General features: G+C 36.5%; 1 protein-coding gene and 1 long non-coding RNA gene across 7 annotated transcripts in view; both read left to right on the forward strand.

The window, feature by feature from the left end:
• The window catches only part of ppp1r1c (protein phosphatase 1, regulatory (inhibitor) subunit 1C), a 58591-nt gene that overhangs the window by 20120 nt on the left and 14484 nt on the right, over positions 1-23987 (forward strand). For 4 of the 6 annotated variants that reach the window (NM_001002538.2, XM_073911814.1, XM_005167887.5 and 1 more), the window contains 2 exon segments: positions 17955-17989; positions 18200-18266. In NM_001002538.2, coding sequence (NP_001002538.1) covers positions 17955-17989; positions 18200-18266 — 102 coding nt within the window. 6 annotated transcript variants of the gene reach the window in all.
• On the forward strand, positions 1344-7183 carry LOC101882689 (uncharacterized). Its single transcript, XR_012385608.1, has 5 exons — positions 1344-3790; positions 4087-4165; positions 4321-4390; positions 4875-5049; positions 5143-7183. It is a non-coding gene; the product is annotated as an uncharacterized lncRNA (long non-coding RNA).

Below are 23987 nucleotides of genomic sequence, written 5' to 3' on the forward strand. Positions count from 1 at the left end.
GGTTGGGTGCAGAATAAAACCTTTGCGGGAGCAGAACTAAAAAGTTAGTCCCGTACAGACCTCTATTTCAGAGCCCTGTGTAATAATTTACAATATCATGTATTACCTGAAGACTTCTCCATCAAACCTCCATTATGCTGAGCAAGTTCTCATGTTTTCCCACATGCTAGCAGTATCAATAAAGTTTTCCACTTGAGCTACATGCCAACACATTAGCGTCATCAGTAAACACGGTAACCTCAACCCTAATCCCACTCAACAGCCCACACTCGAAGCTGCTTTCTGGCACTGAAAATGTAGAGAAATCCTTCCAGAGTCTAAACAAATGCTGCCTTCAAGTCATTTCAGAATAATCATGTTCGTGAGCACACATGAATGCAGCCACAGTGTTTCATTTAGAAAACAACCAATGGATGGTGGAAGTGAATTATTGACCTGAAATGAGTTTGTTAGTTTACATTTTGATGAAGAATGGAAGTAAGGCTTGCCAGGAACACTGCTAATTTATCCACATTTATGAGGTTCCAGTATTGTAGGACAAAACTTCCCATCATTTTCTTTCTTCTTTCTTTACTTTATTTATAAAGTGCAATAAAACAACAGTTATTGACCATTGTGCTATACACACCTTGGGTTATAAATGATCAAAAATAGGCAACAACAAATCCAAAATATTACAAAAACATCGAATGCATGCTGCAGAAACAAAGACGGGCACAATAAAATTAATTTCCTCCCAATTTGAAAGCTTTTTCTAAGATCTGTAGTTTCAGTTTCCCTTTGAACAAGGATTCATTAGAGATTGTTCTAGTAGACGTATTCAATTCAATTCATCTTTATTTCTATAGCGCAGTGGTCACCAAACTTGTTCCTGGAGGGCCGGTGGCCTGCAGATTTTAGCTCTAACCCTAATCAAACACACCTGAACAAGCTAATCACGTTCTTACTAGGTATACTTGAAACATCCAAGCAGGTGTGTTGAGGCAAGATGGAGCTAAACCCTGCTGGGGCACCGGCCCTCCAGGACCAGGATTGGTGACCCCTGCTATAGCGCTTTTACACTGTAGATTGTCAAAGCCGTTTAACATAGAAGATTATAGTAAATTGAAACAGTGTCAGTTCAGTTTTTAGTGTTAAAGTTCAGTTCAGTTCAGTGTGGTTTAATTTTCACTGCTGAGAGTACAAACACTGAAGAGTAAATCCATCTATGCACAGCTCCACAAGTCCCGAATCATGCAAGCCAGTGGCGATAGCAGCGAGGAACAAACTTAACCAATTGGCGAAAGTTAAGGAAAAAACATTGAGAGAAACCAGGCTTAGTTGGGCATGACTATTTCTCCTCAGGCCAAACTTCTTGTTCAGAGATGCAGTCTAGGCGCCGGAGGCTGGAGAACGCTGGACGTCCATCGTTGAGAAGCTGCAGGTGGGAGAGGTCAATGGCTGGCCCTTTAGGATCAAAGAGAGGACTCATCTGTCACTGGGATCATACAAGGATCAGGCTCATGCTCTCTACTCCTCCATGACCACCACAGCAGCTGCTCAGGATACAGCCTGGTCCAGGATTTAAAAAAACCTCGGGAATAATTAAAAAAAACTAACATAAGTGCAGATGCCATTCAAATTACAATGTCTTTTGGGAAATGTTCCCGGCTCTGGTTACCCTCTGGTTACAATCCTTTAGAGGATTTGGATTTGGATTTCAAAAGCATTTGTGTTTTATATATATGCTAACGCAAAGAGATGTGTCTATTATCTATTTTTAAACTGACAGAGTGTGTCTACTTCCCGAACTGTGCTAGGAAGGCTGTTCCAGAGTTTAGGTGTCAGATATAAGAAAGATCTGCCACCTACTGTTGATTTTGATATTCTGGGAATAATCAATTGTCCAAAATTAATTGAGCGTAGTGGACGTGAGGGGCTATAATACACCAAGAGCTTCCTCAAATACTGGGGAGCTAGGGCTTTGTGAGTAGTCAAAACATTTTTGGAATTTTTTACGATATTTAATAGGGAGCCAATGCAATGATGAAAGAACTGGAGTAATATGATCATATTTCTTTGTTCTAGAAAGAACTCTAGCAGCTAGCCCATGCCACATTTTAGGACCTACTACAGAAAAACCCTGGTCTCCATTTTTATTTAGTTTGGATCTGGAGATATTTTCTGGTTCGACTACTGTATGCCAGATTTGTTAACAGTAATAAGATTAGAAAGATAAGGTGGTGCCTGACCATTTCATACCTTAAAAACATAAAGTAAAATTTTAAACTCTATTCTTAAACATTCATTCATTTTTATGTCGTCTTAGGCCCTTTATTAATTCGGGGTCGCCACAGAGGAATGAACCGCCAACTTATCCAGCAAGTTTTTACGCAGCGGATGCCCTTCCAGCCGCAACCCATCCCTGGGAAACATCCACACACACATTCACACACACACTCATACACTACGGACAATTTAGCTCACCCAATTCACCTGTACCACATGTCTTTGGACTGTGGGGGAAACCAGAGCACCCGGAGGAACGCAGAGAGAACATGCAAACTCCACACAGAAACGCTAACTGAGCCGAGGCTCGAACCAGCGACCCTGCGACCTTCTTGCTGTGAGGCGACAGCACTACTGCACCACTGCTTCGCCCTATTCTTAAACATATCACGACCAGTTTAGGGAACACAGGATGGGGACAATGTGTTCAAATTTATGGCTGCTAGTAAGAAGCCTAGCGGCTGCATTTAGAACCTAACAGTCAACTTAATCAAATAAAATGAAGTTAACTCAAAAACTTTTTTTTTTTTTTACTGAAAGTTAGTTCTACTCATTTGAAAAGAGTTTTGAACTTAGTGTTGACAGTAAGGAGTTAATTAAATACCTCATTACTTCAACTTAAACGGAGTAAGTTCACAGTATAGATTAGTTTAACTCAATTGGTTTGTAGCAATCGGTTTCCTCAAACGGTTTAAGTTGCCTTAACTTATTGGGGTTTTGCAGTACTCAGTTGGTTTGAGTTCTCTTCATTTGTTGGGTTTTACTGTGCTCAGATTGCTTCATTTACTTAAATAGAATAAGTTTACAGTACTCAGTATTAGTTTTTGAACTCAAATGCTTTGTTGCAATCGATTTCCTCAAATGGTTTATGTTACAGTACCTTAAGTTTTTGGGTTTTACAGTTTAGGTGATTTATATAGGATTGGCCAATAACTATATGAATTGAGTTATAATAGTCCAAGTGTGATGATATAAATGCATGAATTAATCTCTTGAATTCTACACACTCTTAGAAATAAAGGTAAGACAGCTGTCACTGGGGTGGTACCTTTTCAAAAGCTACACATTTGTACATAAAGGGTCCATATTAATGCCTCAAGGGTACACTGTTAAAAATTGCTGTTAATTTACGGCAAAATTTTAACAGTATAATCCTGTTATTGTCAAAAGCAGTATGTTGCTGTTTTCTTACAGTTTTTGAAATGACTTAGACAAATTTAACATTTTTTTACTGTTTTTATCACACTAATGTAAAAAAACAGCAATCAACAGTATTTTTTGAACAGAAGACGTCAGCCATCACGTGGATTTTCATCCTTTTTTTTACTGTGACTTACTCGGTGAGTGCACCTTTATTTTGCTCAATTTACACAAAATACACATTTGTGATTGCACATAGGCTAACTGGATGCTGATATTGTAACTTTTTTACATCTATTTTAGTGCTAAATCTGTCAATGTGCAAACTGCATCTGCATTTAGTGTAACTGGGAATCTGACACAGATATTTCCTGATTACACGGTAAGTCAGAATATGATAATTAAAAAGGATATAGGTTATAAGCTTATCTACAAAGTCAGTTTTTAAACATATGTAGCAACAAAGTAGTATTGATTTATGTAGCATGATGAAAAGATTGTCATCTCATTGCTAATTTTAGCTTTAGCTTTCAATAGCTACCTAATATGGCTTCAATGTAGGCTTTGATAAAACATTTACTGTAAAATTTTTACTGTAGTTGGTTTGTATTGTAATGCTACTTCGTCGAGTACAATTGGCTAATCACCACCATAAACTGTTTTATATGTCCATTTCAGTGCTGAACCTGTGAACATGCTAACTGCATCATAGAGTGGAGCTGGATTTCTGATACAGATATTGATTACTGATTACAAGGTGAGTTTAATGAAACATGATAACATGGTAAAGTTATTATTATTTGCTATGTGGTATTATTGTCCTAATAACTGAAAATACAATTAAAAAATGTTACGCATACATTATGCTTGTTAATTTTGTATCTTTCCTCATCATTGTAATTCTTGTCTTAGGCATCTTCTACTGTACCTGATGTAGAAAAGACCCTTGAACTACCTGCAATTCCTTGACTGATACTTTTTGGTATGTTTAGAACTGTATTTTATTACTTTAGCAACTAAGGGTGTTTTCTCTGTATTTTAGCAAACATGGTAAATTCTTTTGAACAAAACAAAATACACAAATACATAAATTATATGTTCTGCCATATTTTACCCAAGCTTTCACTCACCTTTGGAAAACATTTTACTCAATTTACTAAATTACTCCATTTTAGTTGTTTAACACTTAGTTGTTTAACACGCTATGTTGATCATAAATATTAAGTTAAATAAATCACAAACATTGCAGTGACAATTTCACAATACACAGTATATACTGTACATGTTGATTTCAGTGGCTGTCCAGGCGAGTCCACAATCAACATTTTCAAATACATGTATTGTGTTACAAGAACAGGGCTTTGGGACTAAGTAAAATTACGTCAGCTTCCCTCACATATATTTTCAACTAGAAAATATAATTTCATGTGACTGCTGACATTGTTTTTTTCTTTTAAATGTTTTAGGAGAAAAACCAGGAAGCTACATTCATAAATGGATGATCAGTTTTGAGGGGCAAATAATCTGTGAGAGCATCCAGCCAAGTTTTCTGTCTGGTAAAGCTGCTGTGTTTTTAACTTACGACATTTTCAATGTGGAGAACCAAGCGGAGGCTGCATGGACATTGGAATTAATTCAGAGGTTAGACGCTTAGATTCATATATTTATTTCTCTTCACATTATTATCATATAAACTTTAACCCACACTAATTCTGAATGTATGCATTTTTTCAGAAGCTTCATGGGTAAACCCTGAAAAGGGGCTCCAAGAGTGGACACATCCTATCGAAGGGAATGGGAAAGGTCACCCACAAAAAGAATTGTCAACACTAAGGTTGCCAGTTTACTTAAAGAAGCTAATGGACTTTGAGTGGGATGTCATATAAGTGACACCACACACACACACACACACACACACACACACACACACACACACACACACACACACACACACACACACACACACCTTACACATCCTCTTCACTAATGGCACTCATTTTATTGTGTTAGTCGCATACTTTTTTCAGATGTTTGATCTTGAATACCTAAACTGTTCATTGCATTCTTTTTTATTTCTTACTAATTCTGTAATTCACTCAGAAGTTTTCAGAGTAGTAATTGTTGTAGTAATTCCACTTGGTTTTCCATTGCCAGTAATTTTAAAATATATAAGTGTAATACGATGTAATAAAAACTGCATTTTTTAGTTTTAGCATTGTTTCCAATAAGGCTATATGTGTGCATTGTATTAAACTGTTTTTATAACAAATAAAAAATGTATATATACCTGTTTTCTTAGCAGTTCATTTCTCAGGATAACATATTTGTAGTTTACAGTTAAAAATTCAAATAAACATTAATTAACCGTTACTTTTGACAGTAAATTACTGTTAATGTAGAAAATAACAGCTTTATGCTGTATTTTTTAAAAACAGTAACAACCTGTAAATTTCAACTACAGCTAGATGCTGTTAATTTAACAGTAACTTGCTGGCAACTGTGCTGCCAGTAACTTGCTGTTTTTTAACGGGACAATTTTTAACAGTGTACATATTCATTAATTTCATTCATTTTCTTTTCGGCTTAGTACTTTTATTAATCTGGGGTCACCACAGCGGAATTAACCGACTAAATTTGGAGGGTGCACAAGTTAAAAAGCCTTTCACTTTAGCGTATAATCTCAACTGGAAAAAACAAGATTTAACTACTGCATTTACCTGTTTGTCAAATAGATGGGCGGAATCAAGGGTGAAACCTAGATTTCTTACAGATGGTTTAATGTAATCAGGTAGATTGTCCAGCATTTGATTCAGCTTGGCAGAGCCGTGTAATAGTCCAAAGACAATTGCCTCAGTCTTCTTCTTATTTAGTTTTTAAAAATTCTTTGACGTCCAAGCCTCTCCTGAATAATTCCCTGTGGCTGATTGAAAATGATAAAATAAAGAGATAAAGCATCCTTTGATCGTCAATTTTGCATTAAAAGCTTCCTGTGTTTGTAAAGTGAAAACAGAGGAATTTGAAATTGCTCTATGCTTCTAGTTTATTCAGACCAAAAAATAAATAAAAAATCTATAACCCATCACACCGTAATTATGACTTTCAGGCTTGTACGCTGCATTTTCCAAGTAGCACTTGGCAGAGCAGCTTTATGATGTGACGTTTTCATGTTGTGACAGTCTAAATGTGCTAAATACTTTAGGTGGTTGTTTAAAAATGGGACAAAACATGTTTATAGAATAATTCTGTATTTAATATAGTAATATAAAATCTGTTTCTGCTTTAAAAAAGTCCTGGCAAAAGTGTTTTGTTAATTGGGAGACGAGTTAATGAACTCAGATGGCAGGATTTGGCAAATTGGTTTCAAATTAATCTATTATACTATCACCTCTGAGAAAAAATCATATTATATTTGTATTGAAATAATTGATTTTGGACTTAATTATTAAATAATTACTTAATAATTAAACATCTGCCTGTGTTCTGTGTTTAAAACGTACAAACAAAACGAGCACATCTATATAACATTAATCAATTTCTTTAGTCGACCGTCGACCTCAGAATTAATAAACCCCCTGAGTTATTAGCCCTGCTGTTTATTTTTTGCCCTAATTTCTGTTTAAAGAAGATAAGATTTTCTCATTACATTTCTAAACATTTTAATAACTTATTTCTAATAACTGATTTATTTTATCTTTGCCATGATAAGAGTAAATAATATTTGACTAGATATTTTTATAGAGCTATAGAGCTGTTAAACATCTTTCTGGAAATATTTAAAAAGGGAAAAAAAAAATGCAAAGGGGGTTTAATAAATCGGATTTCAACTGTTATTTGTTGTTTTTATTAAGGTCTGATAACATTAAAGTTAAATACTGTACTTAAGAACACTGGTGAGAATAAAAAACACCCAATATGTCTGAAATTATTTTATTTTAAGCAATAAAAATACCTTTTAATTATTTATTGCTGTTTTGGGGGCTATTTTAGATAAATGTTGCTATTTGCAAAACAGAATGGAGGTAAAATTTCCTGAAACATTTTGTGTCAAGAATCAGTGCATTTCTGTACATGGGTAATTCTAGAATCGATAAACCTTTAATTGTTTATAAAAAACTGAATGAAATAGTTTTAAATAATAAACGCATATTATATCGTTATTTCTATAAAAATAATGTTTTCATGTGTACCCAGGAACATTTGTCTTAATATCAAATATAACTCTGCAGTTATAATGAAATTTTATATTTTTTATTAATTGAAGTTATTGGGCAACGCGGTGGCGCAGTAGGTAGTGCTGTCACCTCACAGCAAGAAGGTCACTGATTCGAGCCTCGGCTGGGTCAGTTGGTGTTTCTGTGTAGAGTTTGCATGTTCTCCCCGTGTTTGCGTGGGTTTCCTCCGGGTGCTCCGGTTCACCCCACAAGTCTAAAGACATGCGGTACAGGTGAATTGGGTAGGCTTAATTGTCCGTAGTGTATGAGTGTGAATAAGTATGTATGGGTGTTTCCCAGAGATGGGTTGCAGCTGGAAGGACATCCGCTGCGTAAAACATATGCTGAATTAGTCGGTGAGTCATTTCTCTGTGGCAACCCCAGATTAATAAAGGGACTAAGCAGAAAAGAAAATGAATAAATGAATGACTTTTAAGTTATTACAAAGAAGAAATAGATTATGTTTATTAATCGCTTAATCATTTATTTTCAGTGTTACTTGTCATTTTAGTTTTGTGTCTGTCACTGGTCAATGTGGCGACCCCAGATTAATAAAGGGACTAAGCCGACAATAAAATGAATGAATGGTTAAAAAAATACTTGATGAGCTTTAACCTCCTAGGGCTTAGTGGCCTCATGGACAACATATTTTAGCTCATAAAACACTGATTTAAAAAGCATGTGATCTAAATGATTTCCAAGTCACTTCTTTTGGCAGTCTCATTAATTAGTACCAAAATCTTTAGGATACATGAAGACTAAATTAATTATTTGTCAACTCTGTTATCATGATATTTCTTGGTCACTTTTTAGAAAGAATAATACAATGAAAATACATGAAATTCAGTTTTAGACACGACGTGCTATTTGGTTTGCAATTAGCATCTTGGGCTAAAGCTGTTATTGTCAACTATACAGAGAGGCTAATATCTGAATATTTCTGACTTCAACTGTATAATCCAAACATCTAGTATCAGAATGTTTTGAATATCAGTGGATAAACATAGCGATGATCCTCCTCATCTGAGTGTTCAGGTCTAGTCTTGGCTGGAAACTCGGCGAGATCATATGTGCGCACACTCTTGCGTTTTACTTGGCAGAGATTACCATTTTTTTTAATGATAAAGCTTTACCAAAGCCCCTCTCAGAAGCCAGCATCGCCATCTGCCAGTTCTGCTTGAGAAGAGGGCCTTGTTATGAGCTCACGAGCTTCCCTCCGCTAAGAGCGGTTACTTCTGCCAGGTCTTACTCAACACAGATGACATGCTCTCCAGCAAAGCCATTCAAACCTGACAAATGACTGGGAAATGCTGTTTGTTTTTCCTGATTGATGCCGAGCGTTTGGTGTGTGGTTGTTTTGGAGTTGTGGTTGTACCCGGCTGATTATTTCTCCCTGCTGATTTTGGATGTAGATGGCAGGGGCGTGTTGAGGAGGTGGGACACACAGAGCTGCATTCACAAAACAGGCTCCTCTTTGTTTGGCTGGCATTTCTTCCTCTGATCCAAAACACTTGGAATCGGTCTCTTATAAAGAAAGTTTGTGAAGCTTTATGAACTTGCGTCACTTGTCATAAACTGGGCATGGTGTAACTGTTCGCTGCAAATGAAGCTGAAGAGCGGTTTGGCTTCTTAAAGGAACTCTTTTTTGGTAAATAAGCTCATTTTGTTAACTCCCCTGGAGTTAACAATTGATTTTTTTCAGGAGCACTTTTAGCTTAGCTTAGCATAAATCATTGAATCGGATCAGCATTCGCATAGCCCTCAAATAAAGAATAATAATGATTGCTTATTAATTTAATTATTAACCTATTTAGAGCTTGACACTTCTGTAATTACATTGTGTACTACGAACCAAGGTAAAAAGAAAATAGCCTATTATTTAGGTTGATATGGCCGCCGATTCGAATGTTATCACTCGAATGAATTGGTGTTGTCAGTGGTTATCAGCTGATAGATATGGGCCAGTAGGGACCTTCTGCACCTACTGGTAGGCTCAAAAGGCTATTCTCATCCATCTACATGGTTAATCAGCAATAGATTACATATGGCTGTGGCCGTAAGTCGACTAAAATTATTTATATTATTTATTGAATTTCCCATTAATTGAGTTTATTAATGTCTACCACCCTACCCTAAACCCAACTATCACTATTGCGCCCCAAGTCTAGGGGTAAACAACATGGTCATCATAAACAAAAACAAATGTTGCGGGTGGTGGATTTCCCAAAGAAAACAAAAACCTAATGCAAAAGATCTCCTTCGGTTGACAACTAAACTTGGACACTCAGTTGAGAGTAATTATATAGTTTTTGCACCACAAATGAGCTCTCTGAACCCTGCCGGAAGTTCGTTTTTGTAGGCTTTTATGATCAGCAGCCAATCAGAGCATGGATCATGTTGGGAAGGGAGCCTATGGAATAACAGAAAGCAAGAAAAAAAGGTGGGACAAAGAAAAAGACACATGCAATGCGCAAAAATAAATAAATAAATAATAATAATAATAATGATTAATAAATAAACTTTAGTCGTAACAGACAAAGTAATGTAAAAACAGATCAGGATCTGGAGTCTTCTCTGTTAGTATAGCTGATTAACAATGTGAATGGATGATAACAGCCTTCTGAGCCTACCAGTAGGTGCAAAAAGCCCATATTAGCTGATAATGTCCATTCAAGCTGATACATACGGTGAGGAACTATACTCTATTTCTGGCATAATAATCAAGAAATTTGTTTCCTGTAAAATAGCTCCAGTTGGCGCAATGATTTTACACCGATTCTAACTGATAGTGCAAGTGTGTGGCCTGGTTCTTGGGAATATTTTCAGCAAATAAAGTTATGTTTTTGGAAACAATGCTAAAAGAAAATATACACATCGTAAAAGTCAGGGAGTTATAGATATGTGTTTTATTTTAACTACGTTAAAGGGCCGTTTATAATATAAGTTGATATTTAGCTGCACCATATTGGTGTTTCATAACATCTAGTTTTTATGAGGTGGATTGTTAGCCCTCAACCCCCAACCTGGAGGACCAGGACATACACTACAGACAATTTAGCTCACAAAGTTCCCTTACAGCGCGTGTCTTTGCACTGTGAGGAGACCGGAGCACCCGGAGGAAACCCACGGGAACACAGGGAGAACATGCAAACTCCACACAGAAATGCTAACTGACCCAGCCGAGGCTCAAACCAGCGACCTTCTTGCTGTGAGGTGACCATCAAAACAATTAAATTGCAAAAATTCTAAATGTTCAAAGTGACCGCCTTGGTAGTACTGGTGTTAAATAGGAAAATTATCTAAACTCCTTGGTCATTTTTGAGCAAGACGCTAAGCCTGGTTTATACTTCTGCGTCAAGTGATCGGCGTGCAAGCCTTGCGCGTAGCTGTGCATTTATATTACTGCACTCTGTTTCTGTTGCTCTGCAATATACTTCCAAAATGCTAGCTGGCAGTAGGTGTTTATGTTTTTCTGTGTTGAGTCTCTACGCAGGTATTTTGTTTTTTCTGAATGCTTCCTTAATGTACAAGTGACTCAAATTCGCTCATTTTGAGGCAGGAACTGGCGGACGTGCAACAACTTTAATCATAAGGTAAACACAACACAGCAGTCTACATCCGGAGCTCCTTCACGTGACTCCACACTTGTAAATACTCGCTGGATCAGGCTTGCACTCGTCAGCGATACCAAGCCGAAAAATCACAGAGCTTGCGCTACACGTACACGTTCCATTTTTTGAGAGGTCCGCGTCAACATCACCGATGGCCACGACGATGGGCTATGTGTCCACACTTAGGCTGTGCCATAGCATATGCGTGCGCTTGACGCAGAAGTATAAATCAGCCTTAAATGGTCTAATCCAATTCAATGATTTATGCTAAGCTAAGCTACAAGTGCTTCTGCCAGACCCGGAGATCGGCTGGTTATACTAAAAATTGGTGAAAACAATTTAACTCTGGGGGCCACGAGGTGGCGCAGTAGGTAGTGATGTCGCTTCACAGCAAGAAGGTCGCTGGTTCGAGCTTCGGCTGGGTCAGTTGGCAGTTCTGTGTGGAGTTTAGATGTTCTCCCCATGTTTGCATGGGTTTCCTCCAGGTGCTCAGGTTTCCCCCACAAGTCCAACAACATGCGGTATAAGTGAATAAAATGTCCATAGAGTATGTATGTGAATGAGTGTGTATGTGTGTTTTCCAGTGACTGATTTCCAGAAAAAAAAAAGTGGAGTGTTTCTTTGTGGTTAGAGTGGTAATTTGGTGCAGTGTTCATGGAGCAAAACCTGTGGCTTTGGCAGGGACATTTTGTGCGCTACATCTTTATAATACCATCCTCTTGTGTGGAGCCAGAGGGCTTATAAAAGAGAAGGCTTTTGTGGCAACTGTGGTTCTCTGAGTTCCTCTGGTTTTACTTGGAGCACCAGGTCTCAAGTGGTAATCCAGCATTTCCTCAGACTTCATTTAAAGGCTTAAGTGGCTATTAGATGAGGGAATAAAGATGCTCAGAGGCTTTAAGAGAAATCAGGGGCTTTTAAATTTGTCTTTCCCCTTTAAGCAACTGTAGCGTCAGTCAAGTTAGTGGTCCAAAGGCTTTTCACAATACAAAACGGATGACATTCAAAATTATGCAGTACATGTTGGGATGGGTGGCACGGTAGCATAGTGGTCGCCTCACAGCAAGAAGGTCACTGGTTTGCGTGTTTCCACCACACTCAAAAAACATGCATTAATTGAATTAACTAAATTGACTATAAATTGGTGTGTGTGTGTGAATTAGTGTGTATGGGTGTTTCCCAGTGTTGTGTTGCAGCTGGAAGGGCATCCGCTCCGTAAAATATATGCCGGAATAGTTGGCAGTTCATTCTGCTGTGGCAACCTCTGAAACAGAGACTAAGCTGAAGGAAAATTAATTAAATTAATGAATGTTCAAGGGGTAGTTCACCCAAAAACGATTATACTGTGATCATTTACTAACTCTTCACTTGTCACAAACCCATTTGAGTTTCTTTCTTCTGTTGAACACAAAATATGTTATTTATATTTGTGGATATTTGTTATTTAGTATATGTTTTCCCTACTATGGATGTCCGTTGTTACAGTTTTTTTTTTCTAAGTAACTTCTTTAGTGTTCCTCATCATTCATTCATTCATTCATTTTCTTTTCTGCATAGTCCCTTTATTAATTTGGGGTTGCCATAGTGGAATGAACAGCCATCTTATCCAGCACATTTTTTTATGCAGCTGATGCCCTTTCAGCTGCAACCCATCACTGGAAAACATCCATACACACTCATTCACACATATACTCTACGGACAATTTAGCTTACCTAATTTCCCTCTAGCGCATGACTGGACTTGTGGGGGAAACCGGAGCACCCAGAGAAAACCCACGTTAACACTTGCAGAATATGCAAACTCCACACAGAAATGCCAACTGGCCCAACCGAGGCTCGAACCAGTGACATTCTTGCTGTGTGGCTATCGTGCTACCCACTGCGCCACCATGGCGCACCTAGTGTTCAACAGGGAAGAGAAATTCAAGGTTTGTAACCACATGAGGGTGAGTTAATTGTGGGTAATTTTTCATTTTTGGGGGAACTATACCTTTAAATAAATGCATTGGCTTCCAAAATATAAGGCGGTCATTCATTTTAGATGTCAAACCAAAATGTATTTATTAAGAAAAATATTTTTGTTGTTTTATTAACTGAGGAACTTTAATTTTAGTATGTAACATTCTCTAATTTTAATATGAAACATTCACTTTAATATTCTGAACAACAGAATATTAATTTTACAGAAGGCTTAGTCCCTTTATTAATCTGGGGTCGCCTCAGTGGAATGAACCACCAACTTATCCAGTATATGTTTTAAGCAGTGGATAAACTGAAATATGTTGGTACTGAAAAATGTAAATTTATTGCGAATTTTGAACAACCATTCTGATCAGCTGTGTTGTCGCGCGCGTACTGTAAAGCGGGGGAGGGGGGGTTGAGCGCGTGTACTCAAGAGCGGTGTTGTCACGCGCCTACTCAAGGGCGGGACAAAGGGTGTGTCACGTTCGCGAGGGCACTTTTGATAATTTTGGAAGGGCACTTTCTATCCAAGACTAAAAAGGGCATGTGCACTGCACAGGTTGAGCCCTATGTGTGCACGTGCCTGGTAACAGAGGCCAGCTAGCAAAGTGCTATGCAGGTTAACCTCATTCTTCTGACCTCTAAAGGTGCTCTAGCGACAGACACTAGAGGCCATGGTTTTCAGCCTCTTTGTTAGAGCAACCGACCCCCATGCAAAGAATTGCCAGTTCGATCCCAGCTCCGACTGGGTTGGGTGCAGTAAGACAGGTGGGGGCTCGTCCGGGATGCAAGTGAGCTTTAGGGGGGTGAGTGTAACGGACGCCAGCTAGCAAAGTGCTATGCAGGTAAACCTCACTCTTTTGACCTCGAAGGGTACTCGAGTGACAGATGCTAGGATCATGGTCTTTAGCCTCCTTGTTAGAAGAAAAGACTCCCATGCTAAGAATCACCGGTTCGATCTCAGCTCAGACCGTGTTTGGTGCAGTAGGACTGATGGGTTTCATATTGAAGATTTTACAAAGCATTTGCATAGTTAGTCGGATTCTTCAAGGCTCTCCAAAAGCAGTGAGAGCAAGCATGATGAAACTCTAAGCCGGCCTAAAAGAATCATGAAAACCCTGGAAGATGAATCTGGTCTTTTGGGATCTCAGATGAACAATTAGACCTTGATTTTATAACATCTGAAATAATGTATAAGCCCCTCTTAATGCAGTTGGGGAAAGAAATGGGCCGCTCTCCTAAAAGCAGTTTTGCATTATGAAAGCGCTGGGAGCGGGGGCTCAAATCAAATTGTGCTCATCACACACATTCCATTCCTGGATCAAACAAGGTACAATTGGTTTAAATTTAGCTTTGCTTTTAGTGTGCTTTAACATAATTTACAGTGATCACATGATCCAATCCTGTACATCAGTTAAGTGGGACTCAAAAGTGCTGTAAACATTTGTTGTTGCCTTGAGAAAAAAAAAAAGAAAGTTAAAGGTGTCTGTAAGTTTACTAAGTTGAACTAGGTATTGCATGCCTGGTTCAAAACAAACGCAAGCGCAGGTTGCCAGATTGACGACATCAACAAAAGTGTTCCTAACTATCGAGCCTAAAAGCTAATTTAAGGTAACAGAGTCTAAATAAAAGCAATGACACGTGATAGATGTAATATTCTCCATATAGTTTTTGTCCTGACCAACACCTGAAATTTATATTTTAGATACAGCTTCTATTAGTGATATGCGATACTACTGGTTTCCTATCTGATCCGATTGCTTTATCAATTGTCTTAAAAACCCATGCCCCCAAAAATACAGCCACATTGCCACATTTTCTTTGTACCTAGATTCAATTCAATTCAATTCAGCTTTATTTGTATAGCGCTTTTACAATGTAGATTGTGTCAAAGCAGCTTCACATAAATGGTCATAGTAACTGGAACAGTGTAGTTCAGTTTTTAGTGTTTAAGTTCAGTTTAGTTCAGTTTAGCTCAGTTCGGTGTGATTTAATCATTACTGAGAGTTCAAACACTGAAGAGCAAATTCATCGATGTATAGCTCTACCAATCCTGAACCATGCGAGCCAGTGGCGACAGCGGAGAGGGAAAAAAAACTTCACCTGATGGGAGTGAAGAAAAAAAACCTTGAGAGAACCAGACTCAGTTCGGCACGACCATTTTAGTAGATAGTGCCTGCCTGCTCCACTTAAGGACTCTGCAAGCGATGTCTGTTTCGCCCTAGCAGCACCTGTGCCTCTCATTTCCTCTTCCTCTGACCGCCTAGTCATGACGTTGTCAGTCTTGTGATTTCTATGCAGATGTTTGATTAGGTTTGTGGTATTACAACAGTACCTCACTGTTTTGTTACACGTGTCACAAACAACATCATTTGAGTTTATGGAAGTGAAGTAGCTCCATACATACTTCGTTTGCGGTCACCCACATCCAATGACAGCGTGACTGAACAACATGTGCCATGCTAGCGGACTGAGTGGCTAGCTTGCCTGCTCTGCATTTGTACAGTGCCATGTTACGCACATGACTAGGCAGGCGGAAGAACAAGTAGTTCAGACTAAGTTTGTATTATTCAGAAAAACTAGGGTAATTGTGGTTATTTCCAATAAACTATATATTTGCTTCAAATAACTAAAATATTGATATTTTGATAAGATAATCGATTCTAAAACATACAAAGCTAGTATCGGAGATATCAATATTTTAGTATCGATCCGCACATCACTAGCTTCTATTTCTTTCAGCTAAACAACAGGATAAACTGACAGTGTTTACCTCAGGTACACCTCATGTGTTTTATTCAGTGTTAAATGCTAACAATGTGAGTTTGGATGCCAGTTTACCTAACATTTATTGTCATACTACTGATACTAAGCAGCGGCAAATAGTTTACCTCAGATCTTAAAACTAAAATAAACCATTTGAAATTGAACTTTAGAACTGTGACAAGCCAGCACACATCAGTGATTCAGCATGTAAATTTAATAAAGTTAAAGAGGTTTAATATGTATTAATATACATATTCTGTGCTTCTGAATGGCTGTATTCACATTTCTGTGGTGTTGTCTGGTACAAACAGCCAATTTGCTTTTGTTCTAGGAACTTTTTTTTTGACTTCTCATTGAGTTATGAAGCAATATGCTCTCTAAACATTCAAGATGTCCAGTTTTAGTTAGTTCTGTTTTACATTTTTGATATTGTTTCAGGAATTTTACTGTTTAATGTTCTCTGAACATTCTGAAACACGTAGCAACATTTTAAACTGTAAATCATTATTTTTACATAGATTATAAGATTCAATGAAGGATGTATAAATGTTTGTGTGCTAATGTTTTGGGAACATTTTGAGAGCAGATCATTTTGTAAACCGATAACATTTATATATAATGCTGATTTAGTGCACAATATTAATATAATAGTGGTTTTCAGCTATTATATCAGTAAATTATAGTATTAGTTATTAATAGTAGGTTGAAATGTATATATATATATATATATATATATATATATATATATATATATATATATATATATATATATATATATATATATATATATATATATATATATATATATATAATTATTTTTTTTATCTAATGTGTTATAACTAAATTAGTATGGTATTATAACACATTAAGATGAAAACAAATGTGTTATAGTTATAATTATTAATAATGATATTGTAATGAGTCTGGGTACAACAGAGTTGAGAAGTCGTCAGGCAGGCAAAAGCTCAAAACAGAGACAGACAGGAACATGTAGATAATCCAAAAGCATGGTCCGAATACAGACGAATGGTCAGGACATGTGCCAAAACAACATAAACAATAAAACAAAGCAAAGGTCAAAACATGACAAGGCAAGATAAGGAAAACACTTTGTGATGCTCACTTACAGTTTACAAGACTCAGAAAAGAGTGTATGTGTGAATGAGGTGTCTTTATAGTCCTACAGTAATTAGTCCATAATGAGCTTCAGCTGTTCTGTCTGTCTGTCTGTCTGTCTGTCTGTCTGTCTGTCTGTCTGTCTGTCTGTCTGGCTGGCTGGCTGTCTGTCTGTCTGTCTGTCTGTCAAATAAATAGAAATAATTTCTATATAATAAAATTAAAAAAGGTTTAGGATAACATTTAGGATAAAATTATTTTTATCAATGTAAATATTGAAATGTATTTACAGTCTCTTTTGATTATTGTAATGTATTTAATCTAAGCTCTCTTCATTTTGTGCACTTTAAAAAATATTCCTGCCTTAAAATGCTTAATTGAATCAGATGGACTTTCCCCGTCACCAATCAAACTGACTAAAAAATATGAAATTAAAGCTTTTATAAATTGTTGAAACTTGAATAACTTTCTAAAATGAGTTAAAGTAACTTGTGTGGGTTTCCTCTGGGTGCTGTGGTTTCCCCCACAGTCCAAATAAATTGAATAAACTAAATTGGCCGTAGTGTAGGAGTGTGTGTGAATGTGTAAATGTATGGGTTTTTCTCAGTACTGGGTTGTGGCTTGGTCATCCGCTGCATAAAACATATGCTGGAAAAGTTGGTGGTTTATTACGCTGTGGCCACCCTGGAAAAAATGACTAAGCTGAAGGAAATCAATGAATGAGTGAATGAGTTAAAGTAACCTCAAATCAACTGTTGACTTGATTGTTTGTCATATAATTTTTTTACAATAAAGTGTTTTTATTTTTGGTTGCTTTTTTCTTATATTTTCCATGTTCAAACATGCATTAAAACTAAATCCCTCCATTGTTTTCCCTCTTCAGGAGATGACAAGCAGTCTACAGGCCATCAAACAGAGGTGAGTCCTGTACAAATGCAAAAGTTTAACCCCAGCACTTTACATGAGTGTTAGACTGCTGTCTCCTGCTCGTCTCTCTGTGTTGAGACGCTGCTGAAGATGGATGGAGCTCTGATGCAGTTGTCATTGATTTCCAAGCTCCTGAAATAGAGTCTTAGTGAAATCAGATCCCGTCTCTCACGCTGTGCTTTTCCACTGTCCACTCTCCAGGCCCAGAACGCGCAGCTTTCTCCAGCCCAGAGGAAACAGAGCGTCTACACACCGCCCACCATGAGAGGTAAAGATCCAGCATCTGCACTGATGTGACGTTTCTGACTCTTGCGTAACCAGAGCATCTGACTCACTCCTCTTATGCAGTACTTCATGAGCTGGCTGCCATTAAAAATGAATGTGCTTGTGTCGTCATTTACAGTAGTATTTCTATAAATGGATGTATCAAGAGAAAAGGCTGTGGAGATAACATATCTTCATATATACAGTATATGAATGCTGAATACTAGTATCTTACAAAATAACTAGTAAAATATTATTTACAGTCATCATGGCAAAGACAAAAGAAAATAGTTACAGAAGTTAAATATTTAAAACTGCTATGTTTAAAATGTTTACTCCATCAAGCATCACTTAAAAAAAAAAAATAAAATAAAATAAAAAAAAAAAAAAATATATATATATATATATATATATATATATATATATATATATATATATATATATATATATATATATATATATATATATATATATATTACAAGAAGGCTTATCATTTTTACTTTAACTGCAAATACTGTACAACTCACTGGCCACTTTATTAGGTATACCTTACTAGTAAAGGGTAGGACCCGCTTTTGCCTTCAGAACTGCCTTAATCGTTTGTGGCACAGATTCAACAAGGTACTGTAAATATTCCTCAGAGATTTTGGTCCATATTAACATGAAAGCATCACAGAGATGCTGCAGATTTGTCGGCTGCACATCCTTGATGCAAATTTCCAGTTCCACCACATCCCAAAGGTGCTCTATTGGGTTGAGATCTGGTGACTGTGGAGGCCATTTGAGTACAGTGAACTCAGTGTCATGTTCAAGAAACCAGTCTGAGATGATTCGAGCTTAATGACACTGTGATCATAAAGGGATGGACATGGTCAGCAACAATACTCAGGTAGGCTGTGGCATTGACACGGTGGTCCGTGATGAAGATTTTTATTTACTAAACCTATATGAAGACACATTTAATTGGGTGAGTGGAGGACCCTATGAATCCGCCATTATATGTCTTTGAAAACAGGTGACAGGTTAAGGCATAAAAGAGCACGAGAGAGGACTTGAGGATACAATGAGAACCATCTGTCAGAAAAGCATGAAATGTATACAACATATGTTGAATCTGTCATGTATGTTTGAAAAGACCCATACTGTATGGGAGAGATGAGTCCAGTTTAGATGTTTGAAATATAGATACTAGTCATGATTACCAAATGTGAAACGTATGTGTAAAAACAGTTATGAATACATTAGATCTTTACATTACGAGGGCCATCAAGAAGAAGAGGCTTTAAATAACCCTCATACCATCACACCGCCACCACCACCAGCCTGAATTGTTGATTCGAGGCAGGATGGATTCATGCTTTCATGTTGTTGATGTCAAATTCTGACCCTACCATCCAAATGTCACAGCAGAAATCGAGCCTCATCAGAATCTTCTATTGTCCAATTTTGGTGAGCCTGTGCGAATTGTAGCCTCAGTTTCTTGTTCTTAGCTGACATGAGTGACACCCGGTGTGGTCTCCTGCTGCTGTAGCCCATCTGCCTTAAGGTTTGATGCGTTGTGTGTTCAGAGATGCTCTTCTGCATACCTCGGTTGTAACAAGTGGTTATTTGAGTCACTGTTGCCTTTCTATCAGCTTGAACCAGTCTGGCCATTCTCCTCTGACCTCTGGCATCAACAAAGCATTTGCACCTTTCTTTCTCATTCTGATGCTCTTTTTGAACTGCAGCAGATCGTCTTGACCATGTCTACATGCCTAAATGCATTGAGTTGCTGCCATGTGATTGGCTAATTAGAAATTTACTGTTAACGAGCAGTTAGACAGGTGTACCTAATAAAGTGGCCGGTGAGTGTTCATAGCAGTGCTTTTATTGTAACGTTTGTGATGTATTACAGTATAGATAGATAGTATATAATTATTTAGTATTCATCTACATATATTATCAATTAATATATTAATGTTTTTAATATATGTATTTGTATTATGCATAAATAAATATATTGATATATTTATAAAATATTATTATATTAATAAAATGTGTACTTTATGCACATCTTTACATACGGTTTCTGGTTTTAGATATTACTTTTAATTTTCTATCATTTTGGATTATTAACAGTGTTTTTGTTTAGCAGTTTTTATATTACAGTATATTTTATCATTTTACGATTTACCTTAAAAATGTTTTTGATTTTTCTATTTAAAGTTTTTTTTAATGTTTTACATTATGTTAGATTTTTCTTGTGTTGTTTTATGTTTTCTATATTCCCTTTATTTTAGTTTTAGTAATTTAGTGTTGTGTCTACAGTTTTTCTCAGTGGCTTTGGTGCATTTTTTACAACACTATTTACATTTGCACAAAAGTTAATGCATTTCTCAAAACAATTTTTACAAACTGCAAAACTTAGTTGATAACCTGCAAAAGCGCGTCACTTGCTCGAATCAGATAGCTCGATCCTCGAAAGCAAGTATTCATGTCAATGAAAGTGTCAGTGTCATCAAGATGAAAAGTCCTGACACCATTGTTTATGAGCAAGATAGTCAAATGGCTTTGTTGTGTTTTCAATATGACAGTTTACTCTGTGTTTTCCAATGCAAAAAAGTCTTGTCTGAGTACAAGACACTGAATATGTATGTTTTACATTTTCACTGCATTTTCTCTTTGTCACAGCATTCACAATGTATTCACAGCATTGTGCAAAAGAACAAATACACCCTTATTTACAACAAACATAAACTCCCTTTGGGTATAGCTGTGCACAACTGTAAACAATAGCCCCTTTCACACATTCAGACTTTCCGGAAAATTACCGGCAATTTTTCCAGAAAGGTGTGTATGTGTGAACAGGCCCTTTTTGAAAAAAACTGTAAATTCGTTCTGGCTATTTTCCGATAAGAGAAGTTGTAACATTACCGGTAATTTGCCGGAATGCTGCGATGTGTGAACGCAGCTGGAAGATTGCCGGAAAGAGCGAGTGCACATCCAGAACGTGCTGACGTGAGACGTCTGCTTTAGCCAATCAGAACAGTCAGACGCATTCAAGTCCGCACGGTTTGTGAGAATAAAAGCCTTTGAATATTTTCCCAGACTCATTTAGCTGCTAGAAATTAGTCAGATAACGTTTATATGTTCATCTTAATGCCAGCCGTGTAAACAATTATCGATAACATGCTTATGACAAGCCGTTGTTTGTTTACCTTCAAGCTTTGCGTGTGCCCGTGAAACAGCACGTGAGCGCCAGCACATACCCGTATCATGTACATCTCAACATGCGAAAGTGTTTCTCTATATGTTTTCGTCAAAGTTGTTCACAATACTGATCCATCCACAGAGTTTGTGATGTAGTCAAATGTTTACTAATACAAGCCCAGCGGTTAAGAGCTCATTTCTGGTTAATGATGTCAGAATTTATCTGTATTTTGGAACGGATGTGTGAATGCCCTTTTCCTGAAAAATTCCATAACATTCTCGCCTGTGTGAACAGCACTTTTTTGAATTTACCAGTAAAGTATTTCCGGAAATTTTACATATATTAACTGGTATCACTGTGTGAAAGAGGCTAATATTGCAGTACGTATTAGAACTGAACCTACAACATACACAGGTCTGTAAATCATTTATGAAATTGATCAGTTTAGAAGACATTTTCAGGATTTTTTTTTTTATTTTGTATAAAATTAGCTTGACAGATTTTAAAAAACTGGTTCAACATTTTGTATGTAATGACTCAAGTAATGAAATGAGGACTATTGTTTTATATGGAATGACTATTCAGCATTCACGAGTTTAGTTCATTTTGACTGACATGACATAAGCAAAAGATAATGTTATAAACAGCAGAGAGTTGTATGAAAGCAAGTGATGCATGTCCAAAAGCATTTGCGATTTGTTGGAAGGAATGAGAAACTGCTACTATGATGTGCACAAATGACTAATTGTTTTGAGAAATGCATTACCTGTTGTGCAAATGTAAATAGTGTTGTGAGAAATGCACCAATGTCACTGAGAAAAACTGTAACATTTTTATATTGGTTAATTAAAAAAAAAATCTCTACATTTGTATTGAAATGAATTAAGCTACAGTCCTGTTTTCACTTAATGGTGATTAACATAATTATTTCAATGCTTTAATAAAAAGTCATATATTAAGGCAGTGGAAATATACTGTATAGTAGGAATGATGTGTTTATGCCATCTGATCCACAGTGCACCTGCATTAACATTCACACTACACATACCGAGTGATGGAGGCGGTGATTTGCACACAGTGACCCACACATGCAGCCCACTCAACAGACTACTCACAGTGTGTGTGTGTGTGTGTGCTTATGGATCAGCTGCTAATATTAACACACTCCTCCACTCATATCCATATACAGCGAGGTCCAAAGTCTCAGGCCGCTAGTGAATACTGTATGTGTTTGTTTTCAGCTCTATTTTATACCATTGTGATTTGAGAATGATGCAAATGGCATCTTGAGCTTCAGTGGAAACAAGAACATCTAAGAAATAGCCTAAAATAGTGCAGATCTTTTTATATTTCATATCTAAAAAATGTTTTTGTTCCAAAGGTTTAGAATGACAAAACATTTGTTTATATTCACACTATAAATATAATATGCTGTGTATTTTGATTCACAAGTGTTTTCCATTTATTTACAGGTGTGAATTGCATTATAGGAAGTTGATCTCTGCTCTGTTGAATTTTGATGTTGAAAATTCAATTTTACAGTTTAGCAAAGTGACTTTTATTGTTATTCTGGTAGTGGGAAATAATGTATAAGAAATAATATGTAGGCAAATAAGTCTAAAATAACAGAAAATGTGACGGCAGTTTATTACAAAATTTTTGTTGCGTAATGTACAAAATGAACCCAGACAATATATCACTTTAAATTATTTAAATTACCTTTTCAAGGTTATAGAAAGATCAAGGTCAAACATTTTTGTTGTTGTTATTTATACACTGTTAAAATGCTGGGTTCCACACAATTCCTTTATTCTGTCCCAATAGAAATCAAACCCCCCCCAAAAAAATCAAGAAATTAGTTGATTCAGGTCATTTGATAAAAAAAAAAAAAAAAAAAAAAAAAAGTAGTTTGAACAAGCAGCGAAAATCATTTTAGGTTTTTATATCTTTTGATTGGAATTCTGAGTCTCTCAATTTAGACCTTTTATTACTTGCTAACAAGTTTATATCTGCCTTATATCTGTTTTTCTTGGAATTCTGCGTTTATATCGCTCATTTCTAACATTTTACCCAAAATTCAGTGTTTATGTCATACAATTCTGACATATTTCTTATAATATCAGGTTTACATTTTATAATTCACTTTTTCCCCCTTAATAATTTCAAGTTTTTTCTATTCCAAATCCTATATCATTTCTATCTTGCAGTTTTAACCTTTTCCTCCACTTCAAGTTTATATCTTACAGTTCCATGTTTTTATTTTTCAGAATTGTAAGTTTATACATAGAAAAAATATGTTTTCCGGATAGCTTTTTAACAGACTTTACTGTTGAAAAGTTTCTCTTTGGCAGATTTTTATTTATTTATATATATTTTTTTTTTTTGTGGAAACTGCATTATATTACCATTCAGAAGAACTATTAAAACTAATAATTGATCGCTAACTAATTTTAAATGTTCCAAAATGCAATTCAAAAGCTTAAATAAATGGTGAAAAAACTATATATGAATCACAGAACACACTGCTATTTATCA

This window comes from Danio rerio, chromosome 9, assembly GCF_049306965.1.
Source record: "Danio rerio strain Tuebingen ecotype United States chromosome 9, GRCz12tu, whole genome shotgun sequence".
Taxonomy (NCBI): domain Eukaryota; kingdom Metazoa; phylum Chordata; class Actinopteri; order Cypriniformes; family Danionidae; genus Danio; species Danio rerio.